This window comes from Macaca thibetana, chromosome 2, assembly GCF_024542745.1.
Source record: "Macaca thibetana thibetana isolate TM-01 chromosome 2, ASM2454274v1, whole genome shotgun sequence".
NCBI lineage: Eukaryota > Metazoa > Chordata > Mammalia > Primates > Cercopithecidae > Macaca > Macaca thibetana.
Window position 1 is genome coordinate 143,759,590 of NC_065579.1, and position 18,847 is coordinate 143,778,436.

General features: G+C 42.2%; 1 protein-coding gene across 1 annotated transcript in view; it reads right to left on the reverse strand.

The window, feature by feature from the left end:
* Nucleotides 1-18,847, reverse strand: part of XPC (XPC complex subunit, DNA damage recognition and repair factor) — a 330,052-nt gene that overhangs the window by 15,042 nt on the left and 296,163 nt on the right. The window contains exons 2-9 of the mRNA XM_050781616.1: nucleotides 18,656-18,788; nucleotides 12,705-12,900; nucleotides 10,260-10,372; nucleotides 8,120-8,243; nucleotides 7,013-7,097; nucleotides 5,269-5,426; nucleotides 4,654-4,774; nucleotides 279-443 (exon numbers count right to left, since the gene is read on the reverse strand). Of these exons, the coding sequence (XP_050637573.1) occupies nucleotides 279-443; nucleotides 4,654-4,774; nucleotides 5,269-5,426; nucleotides 7,013-7,097; nucleotides 8,120-8,243; nucleotides 10,260-10,372; nucleotides 12,705-12,900; nucleotides 18,656-18,755 (1,062 nt within the window). The 5' untranslated portion in view covers nucleotides 18,756-18,788. The remainder of the gene's footprint in view (nucleotides 1-278; nucleotides 444-4,653; nucleotides 4,775-5,268; nucleotides 5,427-7,012; nucleotides 7,098-8,119; nucleotides 8,244-10,259; nucleotides 10,373-12,704; nucleotides 12,901-18,655; nucleotides 18,789-18,847) is intronic.

Sequence of the window (18,847 nt, forward strand, 5' to 3'; positions counted from 1 at the left end):
TGAAAAAGCATCCACATACTGGGTTATGGGTGTTTACAGGATTTTTTTCTCTGCTTACCTATCTTCTGATTGTTCTATAGTCAATATGTGTTACGTTTGTGACTAAAATAATAAAATGAAATACCACTTTGGGAAGAACTAGTAGAAAATACCATTATCATCAGATCACCTAAGTCTGTTCCCTGTTTTCCAATTTTCCCCACGTTGAATCTTTAACTGAGTCTGCAGCTTTGAACACTGTTAACTTGGAAGTCTGGGAGCCCCTCAGGGGACCTGACCTTCAGCGGCAACAGTGATAATGTACTCAGGCAAGGCCTTCCTACACGGGTCTCCAGGTCCCAGCATCTCTCCTTGATTACTGCCACAGCCTCAGGAGAAAGTCCAGTGTGAGGAGCCATGTTATGGTGAGATAAATGATTGCTTTTGCCTTGTTTCTTCTGCGGCTAAAAATTTCCAAAGTGTCAAGATCATGAAAGACAGGGAAAGATCAAAACACTGTCACACACTGGAGGAGACATGATGACTAAATACAAACCAGTATCATGGAATAGAAAAAGGATATCAGCAGGAAAACTTGGAAAATCCAAATAATGTCTGTAGTTTAGCTGATGGCATTGTACCAATATTAATTTCTCAGTTTCTTATTGTACAGCATGGCACAGGAGCACAGGTCCAGAAGTCTGGATAACTAAGTGTTCACCACTAGCTGAGTGACTTCCCTACACCTGGATTTCTGCATCTAGAATAATCCCTGCCTCAGCTTCCTCACACGACTCTAAAGAGGATTAGACAAGATAATGTAGCTGACAGGACTCTGGAAACAGTCTAGTGCTACCCAAGCATACACAGTCACCACCTTTAATAAGAAATCTATCAATGTACATTGCTGAGGAAAAAAATCAGGTTACAGAACTGTATGATCCCTACAAATTAGATAATGTATAGAAAACGGACAAAATCCCAGAAACATACACATGACCAAACCTGACTCAAGAAGTAATGAAAAATCTGAACAGATCTGTAACAACAGATCGAGTCAGAAATCAAAAACCTCCCAACAAAGAAAAGTCTAGGACTAGATTACCTCACTGGTGAATTCTAGCAAACATCTGAAGGGGAATTTACCTTAATCTTTCTCAAACTCTTCCAAACATTAGAAGAGGAAACATTTTTTAACTCATTCTACGAGGCAAGCATTACCCTGACGCCAAAGCCAGACAAATACATCACAAGAAAATAAACCAATTGATGAATATAGATGCAAAAATCCTGAATAAAATACTAATAAACAAAATCGAACAACATATTAAAAGACATATACAACATGACCAAGTAGTACTTATTCTAGGAATGCAAGGATGGTTCAACATAAGAAAATCAACCAATTACATATACATTAAAAGAATGAAGGAAAGAAAATCCAGAGGACCATTTCAACTGACACAGAAAAATGCATCTGAGACAATCCCACAGGCTTTCATGAGAAAAAAAAAACATTCAAAACACTAGGAATAGAAGGAAACTGAGTCAACATCATAACCCAGAGCCAGCATGATACTTCATGGTGAAAGACTGAAGGCTTTCCCCATGAATTATCAGGAACAAAAGAAGGATGCCTGATGTCACGATCATTATTCAACACTGTACTTGAAGTCCTAGCCAGAGCAATTAGGCAAGAAAAAGACACAAAAGGCATGCAAACTGGACAGAAAGAAGTAAAATGATCTACTTATAGATACCATATGGGATCCCATACATAAACGAACAAGAAAGCTAGTAGAGTTAATAAATGAATTCAGCAAAGCTGCAGGGTACAAGACAACACAAAAAAGTCAGTTGTGTTTCCATACATTTGCAATGAACAATCTAAAAGAGAAATTAAGAAAACAATGCCATTTCCAACAGCATCAAGAAGAATAAAGTACCTAGGAAAAGAATTTAACTGAGGTGAAAGACTGTACACTGAAAACTACAAAATACAGCTGAGAAAGACAAAAATAAAAGGAGAGACATCCATGCTTATGGACTAGAAGACCTAATAACCAGATGGTAATGGCACATAAATTAATCTACAGATTCAGAGCAGTCCCTATCAAAATTCCAACAGCTTTTTCACAGAAATGGAAAAACAGATCATCAAATTCATATGGAATTGCAAGAGGCCCCAGATAACCAAAGCATACTGTAAATGAACAAAGTTACACTGAGGCTTCCTGATTTCAAAACTTACTACAAAGCTATAGTGATCAAAACACTGTTGTACTGGCGTAAGAACAATAACATAGAATTGAGAGGCTGGAAATTAACCCATACGTTTATGGCCAGTTGATTTTTGAAAAGGATGCCACACCATCCAAGCCCCACTGAAAAAATCGTCTCTTCAACAAATAATGCTGGGACAAATGGCTATCCACATGCATAAGAATGATGTTGAACACCTACCTGATATGTGCAAATATTCAATGTATGTAAGAGCAGTAACTATAAATCTCTTACAAGAAAACACAGGGGTCGATCTTTATGACCTTGGATTTGACAGTGGAATCTTAGATATGACACCAAAAGCACAAAGAGCAAAAGAAAAATAGGTAACTCAGACTTTGTCAAAATTCAAAACTTTTGTGTATCAAAGGACTTCATCAAGAAAGTAAAAAGACAACCTACAGAATGGGAGAAACTATGTGCAAAGCATGTATTTTGATAGGTAACTAATATCCAGAATACATAAAGAGCTCTTACAAATCATCAACAAAAAGGCAACGTAATTAAAAAATAGGCAAATACTTGAATAGACATGTCCTCAAAAAAGATACACAAATGACCAAGAAGCCCACGAAAAGACACTCATCATCATCAGTCATTGGAGAAACGCAATCAAAACCACAATGAGGTATCACTTGACACCCATCATAATGGCTATAATCAAAACATTGGAAAATAACCAAGTGTTGGCAAAGATTTGGAATTCTTGTTCATTGCTGGTGGGAATGTAAAATGGTAGAGTAACCGTAGAAAACAGTTTGGTGGTTTCTCCAAAAGTTATACATAGAATATACATATGACCTAGCAATTTCAATCCTAGGTATATACCCAAAAGAACTGAAAACAGGGTATGTAAATAAATATATGTACAGACATTGTTAACAACACTCTTCACAACAGCCACAAGGTAGAAACTAACGAAATGTCCACCAATGGATAGAGAAAATATATATACATGTAATGGAATCTTATTCAGCCATAAATATTAATGAAATACTGATATATGCTAAAATGCACATGAATCTTGAAAACATTATGCTATGCAAAAGACAGGCACAAAAGGCCACATAGTGTATAATTTATTTTATACTAAATATCCTGAATAGGTAAATCCACAGAGACACAAGACAGATTGGTGGTTGCCATGAGCGGGGACGGGGGTAACAACGGGGTATTTAATGGGTACATACAGAGTTTCCCGTGGGGGTCACAAAAACATTTTGGAAATAGAGGTGGTAGTTGCACAACACTGTAAACGTACTAAATGGTCACTGAATTGTACCCCCTCTTTAAAAGCTATATGATCCCATTTTGCTTAAACAAATAAAACAAATACATATGTACACAAATACACAGGAAGCAAGTCTGGGAGGACAATACTAAAATATTAATGAGTTACCAGCCTGGCCAACAGGGTGAAGGGTGAAACCCCATCTCTACTAAAAATACAAAAATCAGTCAGGCATGGTGGTGCGAACCTGTAATCCCAGCTACATGGGAGGCTGAGAAATGAGAATCACTTGAATCTGGGAGGTGGAGGTTGCAGTGAGCTGAGATCGCACCACTGCACTCCAGCCTAGGTGGCAGAGAGAGATTCTGTCTCAAAAAAAAAAAAAAAAAGTTTTCTTTGGGCAGCATATTATAACATCATTATCAGCCTTGCCAAATATCTTAGGCTTTTTAAAAGCAATATGGAAGAAGAGAACTAAAGATGTCAACCATTTGGCCTCTACAGATATGAAAAATCTGGTCTTTTTCTCCAGAGAATCTGGGACTTCCAGATTGAACTGTATGGATTAATAGGAATCTTCTAGGGATAAAACCACATTTCGATCTCTGTTTTTGTTTTATTCAGACACAGCCTTCCCTACAGGTGCCCATAGGCATTTGATAAAGCCTGCCTGTCCCTGGAGCACTCTGCTATCACGATTCTTTTTTATGGACAGAACCCTCCTCACTGCACTGCTGCCTGCCAGTGTCATCACCCAAATGTGAGATACAAAAACACGTTCTCAAGGACTTCAGCATCCCATGTGAAAAAACATTTACTTGGGACTTTTGAAGACAAAATTGGAATAATTAATGAAAATATTTCTAGCACATCTGACCAAAAATTATGGGCTTTTTGGTACACCAGCACTAGAGGTGACAGGGAGGAAAGCACGCAGGCCTGCCACTCAGACTCCAATCCCAATCTTGATTCTCAGGCTCACCAAGGAAAAGATCTTAGAGGCATCAAGTAGCTATTCTGAGCTTCAGCAGCTATCGCCATTACGAGGACTGACTGAGGTCGTGTTGGTAACACACTTGGAATGGCATCTGGCACATGGCTGCCATTATCATTAGTTAACAGTACTGAGAAAAAACAGTGATCTGGAAGGAATCACTTACATGGACCAATTCCTCATCATCTCGAGCAGAGTAAATAGCAAATCTCCTTTCCAATGTAGTCTGCAGGTTATCTTGTTCACTGGCTGAAAGCTCTGCATTAACTGTAAATGTTCCAATGAACCTGGGGAGAAAGCAGGCATTCCTTGTGTCAGAGGTCAGGGCAAATGGGAATCTTCATTTACAGCCAAGAAAATCAAAAGAGGGAGTGAATCGTGAGACCCGCCTGCCCCTGTCCTACTTTCCCCAGCCTGTCTTGCTAACTCCTTTCATCACTGCAAACCCAACTCAGACTTTACCTCCTTGGGGAGCCTTCCCAGACCTCCCAGCTGAGAAAAGCACCCCTGCACTGTGAGCATGCAGTTCCCAGAACACCCCTTTCAGGGCACTCCTCATGCCACCCTGTAATTACCTGGTATGTATTTGTCTCCCCACCAGTCTGGGAGCTACACCAGGGCAAGATCATGCCTGGCATTTCTCTATCTTCAATGCCATGCCCACCACCTGATCCATAGTTACCACCTCAGGGAAGGTCTGTGGAAGTGATCTGAACACAGCCTCTGAGAGGAACACAAATCCTACACTCCCCACCTCTGCAGGACAGGTGGAGGGCCTTACCACTTCACCAGGTTTGAGAGGTAGTAGGTGTCCACATCTCGAGGCAGCACTCTGGTAAAGTGGGCTGGGATGATGGAAAGGCCAATAGCACGCAGATCTGGTTGGCTGCAGATGTTATTTAGATAGAAGCCATTTGCTAGCAGGCAGAGAAGGTGAACCTGTAAAAAGGAAAGGAGGAAGGGGCAGCATGGAAGGCAGGCCAGAGACCAGGAGGAACTTTTGCTGCCAAAATCAAGACATCCTGTGGGCAAGAAATATGTGTTGCCATTTCTACATATAAGAAAGTAAAAATACTAGTATTGGCCAGTTCCCAAGCCTGTCTTTCACCCTCTCTTTTTCTCTCTGTATACTCATTCCTTCAAAGGAATCATCAAAACTCAAAGCTTCAAAATACAAACTGCTTTGTTTTCAAAATACAAACTGTTTTTGTTTTGGTCTTGTCTTTTAGAGATACATACTGAAAGATTTCTGGATGAAATGCTGTCATAACTGGGGTTTGCTCCATGAGATCAGGAGGAAAGGCAAGTGAGGTGGAGCTGGCGAGACTGCTGGAAGCCTGTGGAAGCCGGTGGTGGGACGTAGCTCACAGGGCTCACTGGGCTGCTCTCACCACCTCCCTGGGTGTTTGAGCCCAACCTTCTGTCACAGGCTCCACATCTTCGCCCTTCCTCTGACCCCAAACCCCACCCTTCATCCACCTACTAAAATGATTATATGGCCTCTTCCCCTCTTTTCACACACTGCTTTGCGTCATTTTCCCTTCAACCTTGGCTTCCTCCTCCCCTACTAACAGTCGCTCTATTTTAATCAATAGTGCTGCCTCTCTTTCCTCACTCAGGTCTCAAACCTGAGAGTCATCTTCCCTTTCTTTCACCTCCAGCACCCAACAAGAGGTGAAAGGCACAAAGCTGTCTCATTTCTTGCCCCAGGCCTGGATGAAGGAGGCGACCCTCTCTAACTTCATCACCGTCCTTGCACCTCTAGATTTCTGGAGCAGCTGCACATAAAGCATCTCCCCCACCCCATCGCTATCCTCTCTGGCAGCCCACCATCCATCAAAGGGAAACCAAAGCCTGCCCTCCCTTCACCCCCACCCCCCATCCTATACACTCCACACACGCAGGTGAGCTGGGCACCTTGCCATCCCCTCCACAACTTGGCTAGAGTCTTCAACTTTTTCTCCTAGACCCGGCTCTAATCCTTTCTCCTACATAAAGCCTTGCCCAGCTCCACAGAGCCAGGCTGATCTCTTTCACTGTTTTAGGCATAGTCTTGAGTTTCTCTGTTTGGAAGTCCATGTTCCATCTAGAGATCAGATACTCCTCAATTGTAGGAAATAAGCTTTATCCAAGTCTCTATCCCCACCACGCCAAGCACCTTGCTAGGTGTGTATAGGTGTTCAATAATTATCAGGTAAAGTTAAAAGCCAGTGCCTGCAGCTGGGATTAGAATTAATGATATTAAATGACTGAAAGGAGAGATGGAAGGCAAGTACTTGTTATTTAGCCTCTGCTGCATGCCAGGCATTGGTGCTGTAAGTTACCTTACCTATAATACACAACCACCCTCCCAGGCAGACACTATTACTACCCCCACTTCCCCGACGAGGACACAAATGCTCAGAGAGAGTAAGAAACTTGCCATGGCCACAGAGTGGGCAGCAAAGCCAGAAATAAAGCCTCGGTGAGCACAAGCTCTTACCGCCGACAACGAAAAGTCCTTCCCCATCATCCCTTGCCCTTACCTTGTGTGTGTCCTCGTGGACCTCTTTATTGAAACGTTTCATCGCCCTCCGAAGATGTGTCTCAAACTCCAGTTTTATCTTTTCACTGCAACACATAGTGAAAAATCTGGGAATGAAGTGGGGAACTGAAACCAGATTCCACTCCCCCAGGCAATTCCTTCTCCTTGGATGACAGTGAATCATTCTCCCTGTTTCCCTACACAAGGCTGTGCTACTCAAGTCCATCTGCAACCCAGCTATTTCCTGTAGGCTCTTTGGCTCCTTCTCATCAGCAAACCTTGGCCTGGGACATTCTGTACCCAGACAACCGTCCTCTCAACCAACAGCAGACCACACCTCACCTACATGCCTCAAAGCTCACTTTTTCCAGGATGTCTTCTCTGGCTGTCCAACTCTTCCGACTACTGACTCTCTACTTAGCAGCCATTACCTTTATTAATGTTAAATTAACACACCGTCATTTACGTGACACTGTTCTAGTGTAAAACCTCTTTCAGTCTATATACCATAAATTTTCAAGACAACTTGACACTTCTTGAATGATTTGTATTATCTCCCTCTTCTGTGCCTAGTAACGTGCCCATCGCACAGTGTACTTCCCAAGCCATCAGAGGCTCCATATTCCCAGGTCCTCAGAGGCTGCAGAGGTACTCCAGGATGCTGGGAAGGATAAGGGCTCCCTACCACGGTGGGCACTGCCCCAAGTCCTGCAGCGTGACATGGTAGGGAAAACGTGAATCCCAAGTCAATGAGAAGGATTAGGTCTCAGCTCCTCAATTACTGGCTGAGTGACTCCTGAAACATTACTTAGTGTCTCTGAGCCTCTGGCTCCTCATTCATAACACTTTTCTAAGGATTAGGTAAGATAACGGATGACCTGCTCAATCCTTGGCACACAGGAGTTCTCTCTCCTCATCCCCCACCCCAGCCAGGACACGAAGGTGTCTCATTCAAGTCTCTAAAGGTAAATCAGGTTCCTGACCCAAGGTTCTCAAAAACTTTGAGACTCAGTCTTGGTCCCCTACAAGTTTCTCCAAAGTCCTCCTAAAGCAGCAGCTGTTGCCAACTACATGTGACAGGAGCCTACAAGCAAGGGTCTAAGCTTACCTTCTTTCTCTTGTCTTCGCCTGCTCTGGCGTTTCAATCTCTATCTCCACTGGCTTCACAGGCAGAAGAGATTGAGAGAAGGCTGTACTTTCTCTCACGTCACCCAGCACAGGCTCACTAAGTTCTATCAACAAGCATTTTAAAAAATCAGTAATAGTAATAACAACAATAAAACCTACTGTACTGAACAGAATCAAGGTTCTGCTGGGAAGGAGGAAGTGAGGCATGAATGTGAGAGAGATAGCCCACAGAGACCCCTAGGCATGCCCTGCCCTGAGTCCTACCATGTGCCAGGCACTGTGCTGAGTGTTATATATTCATGTGTCTCATTTAACCCACATGACCCAGGCAGTCTTTAGATAAGGGACCTAAAGCATACAGACCCCTCTATTAAAAAGCTGACACTCATGCATGTATGTATATACTTAAAACTCTTTTAAAAAAAAAAAAAAGTCAAATGAGAATAATCTCTTTTTCTCTGCATTCTATATCACTATAACAATTAGCACAATTTGCTTTGTATAGAGCCATGACTTAGGTGTCCGTCTTTCATTCTCAAAGTGACAAGAAATACATCCTTTTCATCTCTTCGCCCCCTATATTGCTTGTATTCAGTAGCTGAAAAGGACTAAACTTGCTGAACTGGATCTAATTGAAAACTTCATTAGCAAAAGTTCCTTAAAAGAGGATCTCGGCCTAGAAGCCATGACATCTCACTGGCAAAGAATGCATCTAATGCCAGATCTTGGTCTCTATACACGAATCTCTACTAAAATGAACCACAGCTTCTTGAAGAAAAAAAGCTGGTTTCAAGTCTACAGCAAGAAAAGTATAAGCCAAACAAAAATGTTCTCAAAGACTAATGAGGCCATGTCAAAAGGACATGGTAGTACAGCTAGCTTAAAGGTAGCATGACTAGAAGAGGAACAATCTGACATTAGAGGTGGCTTAATCAATGCAAGATAAGGTTTAAAGCATCACCTAGGAAGGATTCTTGCAAAAAAAAAAAAAAAAAAGTTTAATAAAAATTAAATCACATCTTTGGATTTAGTTTACAAGAAATACAGGGATACTGAAACAAGTTTAACAACATCAAAAGATATGTGACTGTTTATCAGACAAAACCAGAACATGAGACAGTCTACAAAACAAAAGACTACGACCCTTCAAAAAAGGCAGTGCTATGAAAAGCAAAACAAGGTGGTGGGCGGGAGCTACTGCTCTATATTAAGAGACTGAAGAGACATAACGATCAAATACAAGGCTTGGTTGGATCTTGGTGTGGAAAAAGAAACAGTTATAAAGGATGTTTTTGTAACAATTGGGGACTTATTTTTCATTTTCTTAGGTGTGATGAGGTCATTTTGTCATGCAGGAGAATGTCTAGTTATTAGGAAATGCATGCTGAAGTATTCAGCAGTGGAATATCAGAATATCTACAATTTATTTTCAAATGGTTCCACAATGAATACTTACAGAGGGAAACATACATTCAATGTGGCAAAATGTTAATGAACCTAGGTGAAGAGGACATATATTACATTTTTCACTTTTTTGATAAATTTGAACACTTTCAAAAGAAAAAGGTGGGGAAAAGTCAGGTCAGACAGAAGGAATCAAGGATGATAACATTAGCTGGTATTTACTGTGAGTGTATGATACATTTGCAAACTTTCTTTTCCCCACAATAATCCTACAGCCTGTACTGTGAATGGCTCACACTAAACATTCGGTGTTTACAGAGTGTTACTAATGAGAAACTCAGTTCAGAGAGGTGAAGTTACTTGCTCAAGATTAAATTACTCACTTACACTGCTACCTAAGTGGCAAAGTTGAGCACTGAACTCAGTTCTAACTACTTTCAAAGCCTCTGCTCCTTCTAAATAGTGCTGCCTCTCTATTTATATCTACCCCATTGACAGTCACCAGAGAAAGAGAGTAAACAGCCTTCTTTGGTAACTTGGCCATGAGTTTTTCCATATATAGCAAAGCAAGTCCCTGGTACAACCTTATCTGTGGTCTAATTAGCTCAGAAGGAAACAACAGGATTGCAATTAGTGATTTGACTCCAAACAGAATCAAACAAAAAAAAAAAAAAACAGAACCAAAGAGTTCTGAAAAACAAAGAGAGATGTTTCACCTTCAACCTCTTCCCAGTCATCTTCACTTTCTTCCTCTTCTTCGTTGCTGTCTTCATTCATGGTAGCCCCTTTCTTCAGATGGTGTGCCTTCTTGAGGTCACTTGGAAAGTCCCTGTGTAAAGACCACAGGAAGGAAGATGAAGAAGGCTCAGATATCCTCGAGTTCCATTCAAGCTAAACGGAATTTTTTAAAACCCCTCCTATTTATTGAGAATCTGTGGCAACTATTTAAAGATGATTAGTAAGCACTGAGCCTCACTTCCTCCATCAACACGTGTCTCAACATCTCATCAAGACGTGCTCTGATCATCTAATACATACCAGATGTGCTGTCAAAAAACCTCCAATCTAGATCTGTGTGAAAGAAAACATAGCTGTGCCTGGACATGACAAGGAAAAGTTAGAAGACACCAAAATAATAACATGAGTTCCAGAACTGTGATATCTGTGTGATTTACGTGCATTTGGAGGCCAGAAAGAAGAGAATAAAATTTACATTTACTTATCCTACTATAAGCCTACTCAGATTTCTTTTCCATCTTTAAGAAATATGATGTAAGGAGACATCATATTTCTGTTTGTAGCATTCTAACTTCAAGTAGGGATGTCACTACACATAGGTGAGTCATAAATAACAAGATACATAGACAGCTAGCTAGCTAAATAGATAATAACATAGATAAGTAGTTGGCTAAACAATGGTTCAAGACTAAGTACTTGCTGATTCGTAATATATTTCTGCAAATTCATATACAAAATGTGTCCAGAGTATCCAGTTACTTTTAACTTGTGTAAACTTTGGCACTTGGTACCAAGTGAGAATATTATCTAGGATTTTGGCATAAACATTTAAAATAACCAATCATCAATCTTGAGCTCTAGTAATATACTCTTTTTTTAGGGTACCACTTTCCCTCAACACCACAGCAATAAAAATTTCCCCTTAGAATGAACATAGCAGAAATGACCACAGTCAATGCTCAGAGGAGAGGGAAAGGGGAACTCAGAGCTTTCCTTGGCAGTATCATGGCCTATCTCTATGTATATGTCTCTGGAGATACAATTCAACTAGTGAGGGGACGCAACTGGAAAGTAGTAAGCTCAGAGGCATTCTTCAGAAAAGTCTAGGGGAGGCCGGGCGCAGTGGCTCACGCCTGTAAGCCCAGCACTTTGGGAGGCCGAGCTGGGCAGATCACCTGAGGTCAGGAGTTCGACACCAACATGGTGGAACCCCATCTCTACTAAAAATACAAAAATTAGCTGGGTATGGTGGTGGGCGCCTACAGTTCCAGCTACTCAGGAGGCTCACTTGAACCTGGGAGGCAGAAGTTGCAGTAAACCAAGATTGCATCACTATACTCCAGCCTGGGCAACAGAGCGAGACTCCATTAAGGACGGGACGGGACAGGGACGGGGACAGGACGGGACGGGACGGGAAGGGAAGGAAAGTCTAGAGAAAAGAAGAGATGAACCATGGCAGAAAATCAGCATGCTGTCCCGTGTCCCTTCCTGTGCTCTCTACTGGACTACTCTCTCACGCCAGGACTAGAGGCTGCTGGAAAAGCAGATACTGGGAGTGAGGATTTGTTTAAGAAGCAAAGGAACAACTACCCCTCTGTTCTTCCTCTTCTCCCCACCCCTCAACTTTCTTAAGAGGCAGATAACCAAGTGTTCCCTGGGCTCATAATTATTGTTCACAACATATTACTATAAATGCTCATTCACTGCAAAAATACTTTTTCAGTTTCTGCCAAATAAAAGGCCCTGCAATCGATGCTACAGGGCATATGAAAATGAACCCCACATGGTTCCAGCTCTCTGAGAGGTCACGGGGTAGTAAGCCTGGGTATGTGGTGTGGTAACAATAACTGGCAGACATATCACACTCCCTAGAAGCACTACAGGAAATCAGAGGAGAGAAGGGGGAGGAATCAGTGAAGCCTCTAGAGTAGGTGGTTTCGGATCTGCATCTTCAAGATGGAAGCCAGCAAGCACTCCAGGTAGAGGGAATACCATGAGCACAATGCAGGTGCAGAAAGTACGAGAATGTGTTCAGTGAATGATGAGAAGTCCAGGTGGGCCAGAGAAGAGCATGCTTGAGGAAAGTAGTATGAGATAAAGCTGGAATGGCAGGTAAATATTTTGTGATATATCTAATATTTTTGTGTAGTAGAAAGAACACTGGACCAGGAGTCAGAAGACCTGGGTTCTCCTGCTTTTGCCACTGTCTGGCTGTGGAAGCATGAACAAATCACTTTCTGCACACTGTCACCGTTCTTATCTGTAAAGTTTCCAGTTCTTACAGGTCTGAGTTGTACCTAGAAGAGCTTAAAGATCCAATCTTCCATGGACCCCAGTGACAAGTAAGAATAGAGGTTTTCATTACTCACAATTCTCTGATGAGAAAAATCAAGACCCGAGACAAAGCTTTGCAGGCATCTCACCTGAAGTCATCCCCATCGCTGAGGGCTTCATCCTTTATAACCTTGAGGTTTTCAGATTTAACAGTCACCTTGGCCACTTTCTTTTTTGCTGGACCACCTGCTGAACCCCCAGGATCACTGCAGCCTCTCTTCCTCTTTCCTTGTGAAACTCTGGAGACAAGGCTCTTCTTTGGGGGTTTCTCATCTTCAAAGGCATCTAGGTGACCATACAGAACATGAGGTGAGGGGTGGAAGGAAAGGTGGAGGCAGAGCAGCTTATGGGCAAGGGCATGAAAAGGCTCTATGATCTGTCTCCAAACCCGATCTCCATCACCTGTTCACCATCCCGTCTGGTCAGCAACCAGCTCTCAGCCTCTACCCACCTGCGGCTAGTCTATGTTTATAGTAAAAACCATTCTCCTTTATCAGCACTTTACTTCTCCTATGACTACAGAAAATACCACAGGAGTCAAATAAAACCTAACTTCCAGATCTTAAATGTCAGCCAGGAAAATACAACATCCTGGAAAGGAAAATACAACACGATTCCTGCCAAGAAAATACAACATCCATTAATTAGCACCCTATTTATTTATCATCTGCCAAGACTAATTGTTTGTCTTAGGGATAATGCACTCCTCTTAAGTAAAATGTTAAGTACATAAACATTTCCAAGTTTTACCACAACATCATTACTATTAATCTACATTTCTGCCAACCTTCAAGACCAAACTGCTCAAAACACATACTGCTCTGAAACCTTTCCAATGTAACCCAAATGGCACTCGTATACCAACCACCTCAGCAAACTTACAGTTGGAAAAAGACAGCAATAATTCAAAAGTATTTTCTTTTTTTTTTTGAGACGGAGTCTCGCTCTGTCGCCCAGACTGGAGTGCAGTGGCGCGATCTCCACTCACTGCAAGCTCCGCCTTCCCGGGTTCCCGCCATTCTCCTGCCTCAGCCTCCCGAGTAGCTGGGACTACAGGCGCCCACCACCGCGCCCGGCTAATTTTTGTATTTTTAGTAGAGACGGGGTTTCACCGTGTTAGTCAGGATGGTCTCGATCTCCTGACCTCGTGATCCGCCCGTCTCGGCCTCCCAAAGTGCTGGGATTACAGGCGTGAGCCACCGCGCCCGGCCAAAAGTATTTTCTTAAAATAATTATTTTTCGTTAAAGGGAAAAAAAAATGCATAAGCTGCTGGTTTTAGTCAAATTGGGGTATCTAAAATTATGGTTTATTTACATATAATAATTATATTAATAGATTAGTTTTAATAAATAACAATATGGCAGGGAAGGATAGTTTTCTATTTTGCAAATATATTCACACAAATGATCTTGAATCCGAAATAAATCCTCTTTTGTCTTTGCATGACTCTGCTTCAATTAATTTTAGAAAATAAAAATACTTTTTATTGAGGTTCCATAAGGGATTGCAACGTTAACCTAAAATATAAAATTATTTAATAATTCAGTCTTTTCATTGTTTGCCTTGCTGACTCTCTGGATAGGTATTTATATTCCACAAGAATATAAATTTTTGCATGAGGGAAAAAAGATTCTCCCTCTGATCTAGATGAAATCATTATTAAATGTTAATAAAATTCATATCAAAGGAGCATTTCTTTTAATGCTAGATAAATCACTGATTCCGTTGTTTCTTTAAATGTTTTAGAAAAAAGGAATTTATGTATTCCCATTTTTAAACATTTTAGTGGAAACCAAAAAATAAGGAAAAATTTTGAAGTGCAAAATATTTCAAAATTAATTTTTTCAAATCTGGGAACAGACTGCCGATTCCAAGGCCAGAGGATGCATAAAGCTTAAGATTTGACAGTTTGAGGAGGGTGCCCTAAAATTAAGATTTCTGGATCTTACAATGGTATTTAGCCCTCTAATAGGCAAAGATGCGAAATACTTCACTTTCTACTAATCTAAAAAAAATGCAGGTAGGAGGATACTTCAGAGGCATCACAAACTTTTCTGGTTGGTTAAAAAGCATAGCTTTTATTTCTGTGTTTGAAGAGAAAGGTAGAGGAGTTAAAAAGGAAAGGGGGGAAAAAGGAAACACAAAACTCTGAATCAAAAGGATGTTCATAGTATTCAAAAGCATCTAACAATAATCTGAACATACAACCATGAGATAATTGTTAAGTAACTTAGGGCAGAGCCACACAACAAAATATAATTGAGTCATCCTTTAAGATAAAGAAAAACGATAGATGATGTAATGTTAATCATGCAAAGCTGATTTTACAGCATGCTTTCTGCTATATAAAAAACAGACTAGAAGGAAACAGACCATTATTTCATGGTGGCTATTTCTGGATGGCAGAAATATGGGTGACTTTCTATTCTTTGCTATTCTTTGGTCCCTAAGCACCTAGAGACTCTTTTCCAGGACTCTCCAAAATCTTGAGTGATCTAATATGCCTAACCAGCCTCCTCGAGCTCAGCGTTCTTTCAGTAGGGCAGGAATTACCACTGTGGTCTGCTTGCCCATCTACTGGGATGTAATAAGAACACCAGAGTAAACCTTCTAGCAGCAACTCACAGCACTCAGAATAAAATTCCAACTCCTTAGCTTGGTATCCAAGCTCAGGCCCCTGCCCACTTCTCCTACCCAGCCCCTCACTCACTGTGTCCAGCCAACTGGCCAAGTTCATTCCCTCCTAAGAGTGTTTAAACACTGTCCTCTCTGTCTAGAACTCTTTTCCCCAGAACTTCCTATGAATGGCTCAAAATTACACTAACTGCCTCAAAATGCCATCTCCTTACAAAGGCCTTCCCTGACACTGATTCCCATTTAGCTGCCCCTTCCCAGCCCCATTTAAGTTTGAGGGTTTTTTTTTTTCCCCATCTATAGAAGCATTTTCTGCTATGTACCCAAGTAAGTTTTATCACAGCAGTCTTAACACAGGGTGATAGCTCTTACCATTATGTGAATCTGTTTTTTTTTTTAACTTGTTATCTGTTCTACTTACCCCTCCCCACAGATTATAATCATGAGAGCAGGTGCCTCACCTGTCTTGTTCACCACTATTATCCTAGTACCTGGAACAGTGCCTGAAAATAGTAGGCGCTCAATAAACAGCTGTTGAAGGAGTTAACGGATTATCACCGAAGGTGTTAACATAGAGAAGAAATGCAAAGAAACCAGAGGTGCTTTAGTAACACAAAGGAAATCATGTGGAAGCCTGTTTTCTTTTTTCCTATTTGTCGAAAGCAGCCAAGTATCACCTTCATTTGCATGTACAGGGGTGCTGTTAAAACCTACACTATTACAGTGTTAGAAACTACACTGACAGTCACCAAATTATTGTCACCTGCAGCCCAAACCACACTTGCTAAGTCTATGCTTCCCCAACAAACCACCAAACCACAACAAAAGTTGTAACTCTGCAGATTGGAAGCTGCCTTGGGAACTGACTGCTAGCTCCTCTGGCTAGCAGAGTAAACTTGGGTGCATCCTTACCTCCATTTAGGCTGAATGACACCAGCTAGCCCAACTAATTACCTAACATGGGTAAAGCTAAAGCTCTTGGCTTTATATGCTATCCCACTGAAAACTTACAGCCACCCTGCAAGGCAGTTATTATAGTTCATAGAAGAAGTTTAGAAGGGCTAAAATACTTGTCCAAAATAATTCACCCAAGTGCATATAACTAAGAATTGAAGCTCTACCAAGCTGGAACCCAGGTGAAGTGTTGAGCTGGGAGGAATGCAGGTAGCATTTCCATCAGATTACAACAATTTTTAATTGCCATATATGCAAATTACATTCTGACTAGAATACCAGCCCCTTTTTTGTGACCCCTTGCTAAAATAGCAACCATCCTTTAAATCACAGATCAAACAACTTCAGAAAGCGTTCCCCGATCATGCTAGTCAAACTTGATTAATCCTTTGGAAGCTACAAAGCCTTGTACCTTCTTCCACAGTATTTAGCACACTCTGCCTTGCATGTCTTACATGCAAATGTCATGTCAACACTACTCTATGATCCTCCAAGATACGCTTATCTCCCATGTCACCTCATTCATGTGCAGCACATAGTACTCAAAATATGTTTTTTGAATGAACGAGTAAATGAATAAAATGGAACTCAAAATACTACATATGAGGTAAATCACCTTCTAAGTTTAGGAATTATTACCATTTGACTATTTTCTAATGGATGATGAACTTATAATCGGTATAGAAACACAGAATCGAGTGTGATAGCCTTTGTTGGTTACCTAATCTACCCAGTTATTTCAGGAGACCCAGAAATTCCTTCTACAGCCTGCATTTTGCAATTATTTAAAATATTTATTGGCCAGGCACAGTGGCTCATGCCTATAATCCCAGCACTTTGGCAGGCCGAGGCGAATGGATCACCTGAGGTTAGGAGTTAGAGACCAGACTGGCCAACATGGCGAAACCCCATCTCTCCTAAAATACAAAAATTAGCCGGGCATGGTGGCAGTCACCTGTAATACCAGCTACTCAGGAGGCTGAGGCAGGAGAATCGCTTGAACCTGGGAGGCAGAGGTCATGCCATTGCACTCCAGCCTCAGCGACAGAGTGAGACTCCATCTCGAAAAAAATAAAAAATAAAAAATATTTATTTAGCACTTAGCCCTACCAATCGACGGGCCCCGCATCCACAGATTCAACCAACCACAGATGAATATATTTCGGGAAAAAGAAAACCCACAAATTTTAAAACTATAGTATGACAACTATTTCCATAGCATCTACATTGTATTAGATATTACAAGTGATCTAGAGATGATTTAAAGTATGTCGGAGTATGCGCATAGGTTACATGGAAACACTAGGCCATTTGATACAAGGTACTTGAGCATCACAGGTTTTAGTATCCACGGGGTATCTGGGAAGGACTACCTTAGTTTGCTCAAGGAATGTCTGACTTGAGATTTGAAGAAATCAGCCCTGGCAAAAGCCATGGTGGGGGGTCACTCTAGGCCGAAGGAATATCAAAGGAAAAGGCTCAAGAAATAACTTGGCATATTTGAGGAAGAGAAAGGAGGCCAATGAGGAGGGTATCTGGCAAGGAAACAAGTGGTAGGAGAAACAGGAGAGGTAGCAAGAGCCAAAACACGTAGCATCTTGCAGGCCAGGATAAGACAACTGGATTTTAAACTAAGAGCAATGGAAAACCAAGGAGAGTTTAAAGCAGGAGCATGGCATGATTTTTTTTTTTTTTAAAGATTATTTGCGTTGCTGGATGCAGAGCTGGGAGGCCAGTCAAGAGGAAACTGCAGTCACTCAACTGAAAGGTGATGGTGACTTGGACAGGGGTTGTGGCCATGGAAATGAAGAGAAGTGGACAAATTTGAAATACAGTCTGAGGCTGAACTGACTGGACTTGCTGACGGGACTGGATGTGTGCACATAAGAAAAAGGTGGACTTTGTTTTATAACAAGTATTGGGACTGGAAAAACGGAGGAAAGCATAGATTTGAAGGGGAAGACCATGAGCTCTGCACTGTCCACGACAAATGTAAGAAGCCTATCCAATATCCACCAGGGGAAGTCAGGTGGGATCCCACTGTGGAACTCTGGGCGAGACTCAGCTGAAGTTATCATTCGGGAGTCAGCACACTGCATCACTCTACATCCTGGTCCGTCCGTCCGTTTTCCTGGGACACAAATAACTGCCTTCTCCGCGTTCAACCCTGAACATCTGCGCTGTATCCTCTGGACAACGGGGAGCGGGAAAGAAGCTACGCAGGAGCTTGGGTCGGGCGAGGCTCACGGGAAGCCGCTCTGGGTGCAGAGGACAAAGGCGCAGGGACAGCGGGGAGGGCCGGCCGCGGCCTGCCGTGCTGCCCCCACTGCGCGGAACGCGCGCAGCAACCTCCACCCGGCCTCCGCGTCTGGACTCCCGCCGCCCCTGCCTCTGGGCCTCCTCCGCCCACCGGCAGAGTCTCCCGCGAAGCCCGCTGGGCCACGCTCTCACCCTCCTCCTCCTCACGCCGGGTCTTGCTCTTGGCCTTGGACTTCTGGCTGCGCGTTTCGCGTCCCCGCGGCTCCCCGCCGGCCGCGCGCTTCCGAGCCATATTGCTTGTCGGGGAAAAATCCACTTCGCGAGTGACGCACCACGCCGCGATGCGTTAGAACGCAGGCCCCGCCCCGAGGCGGGCGCGTCTGG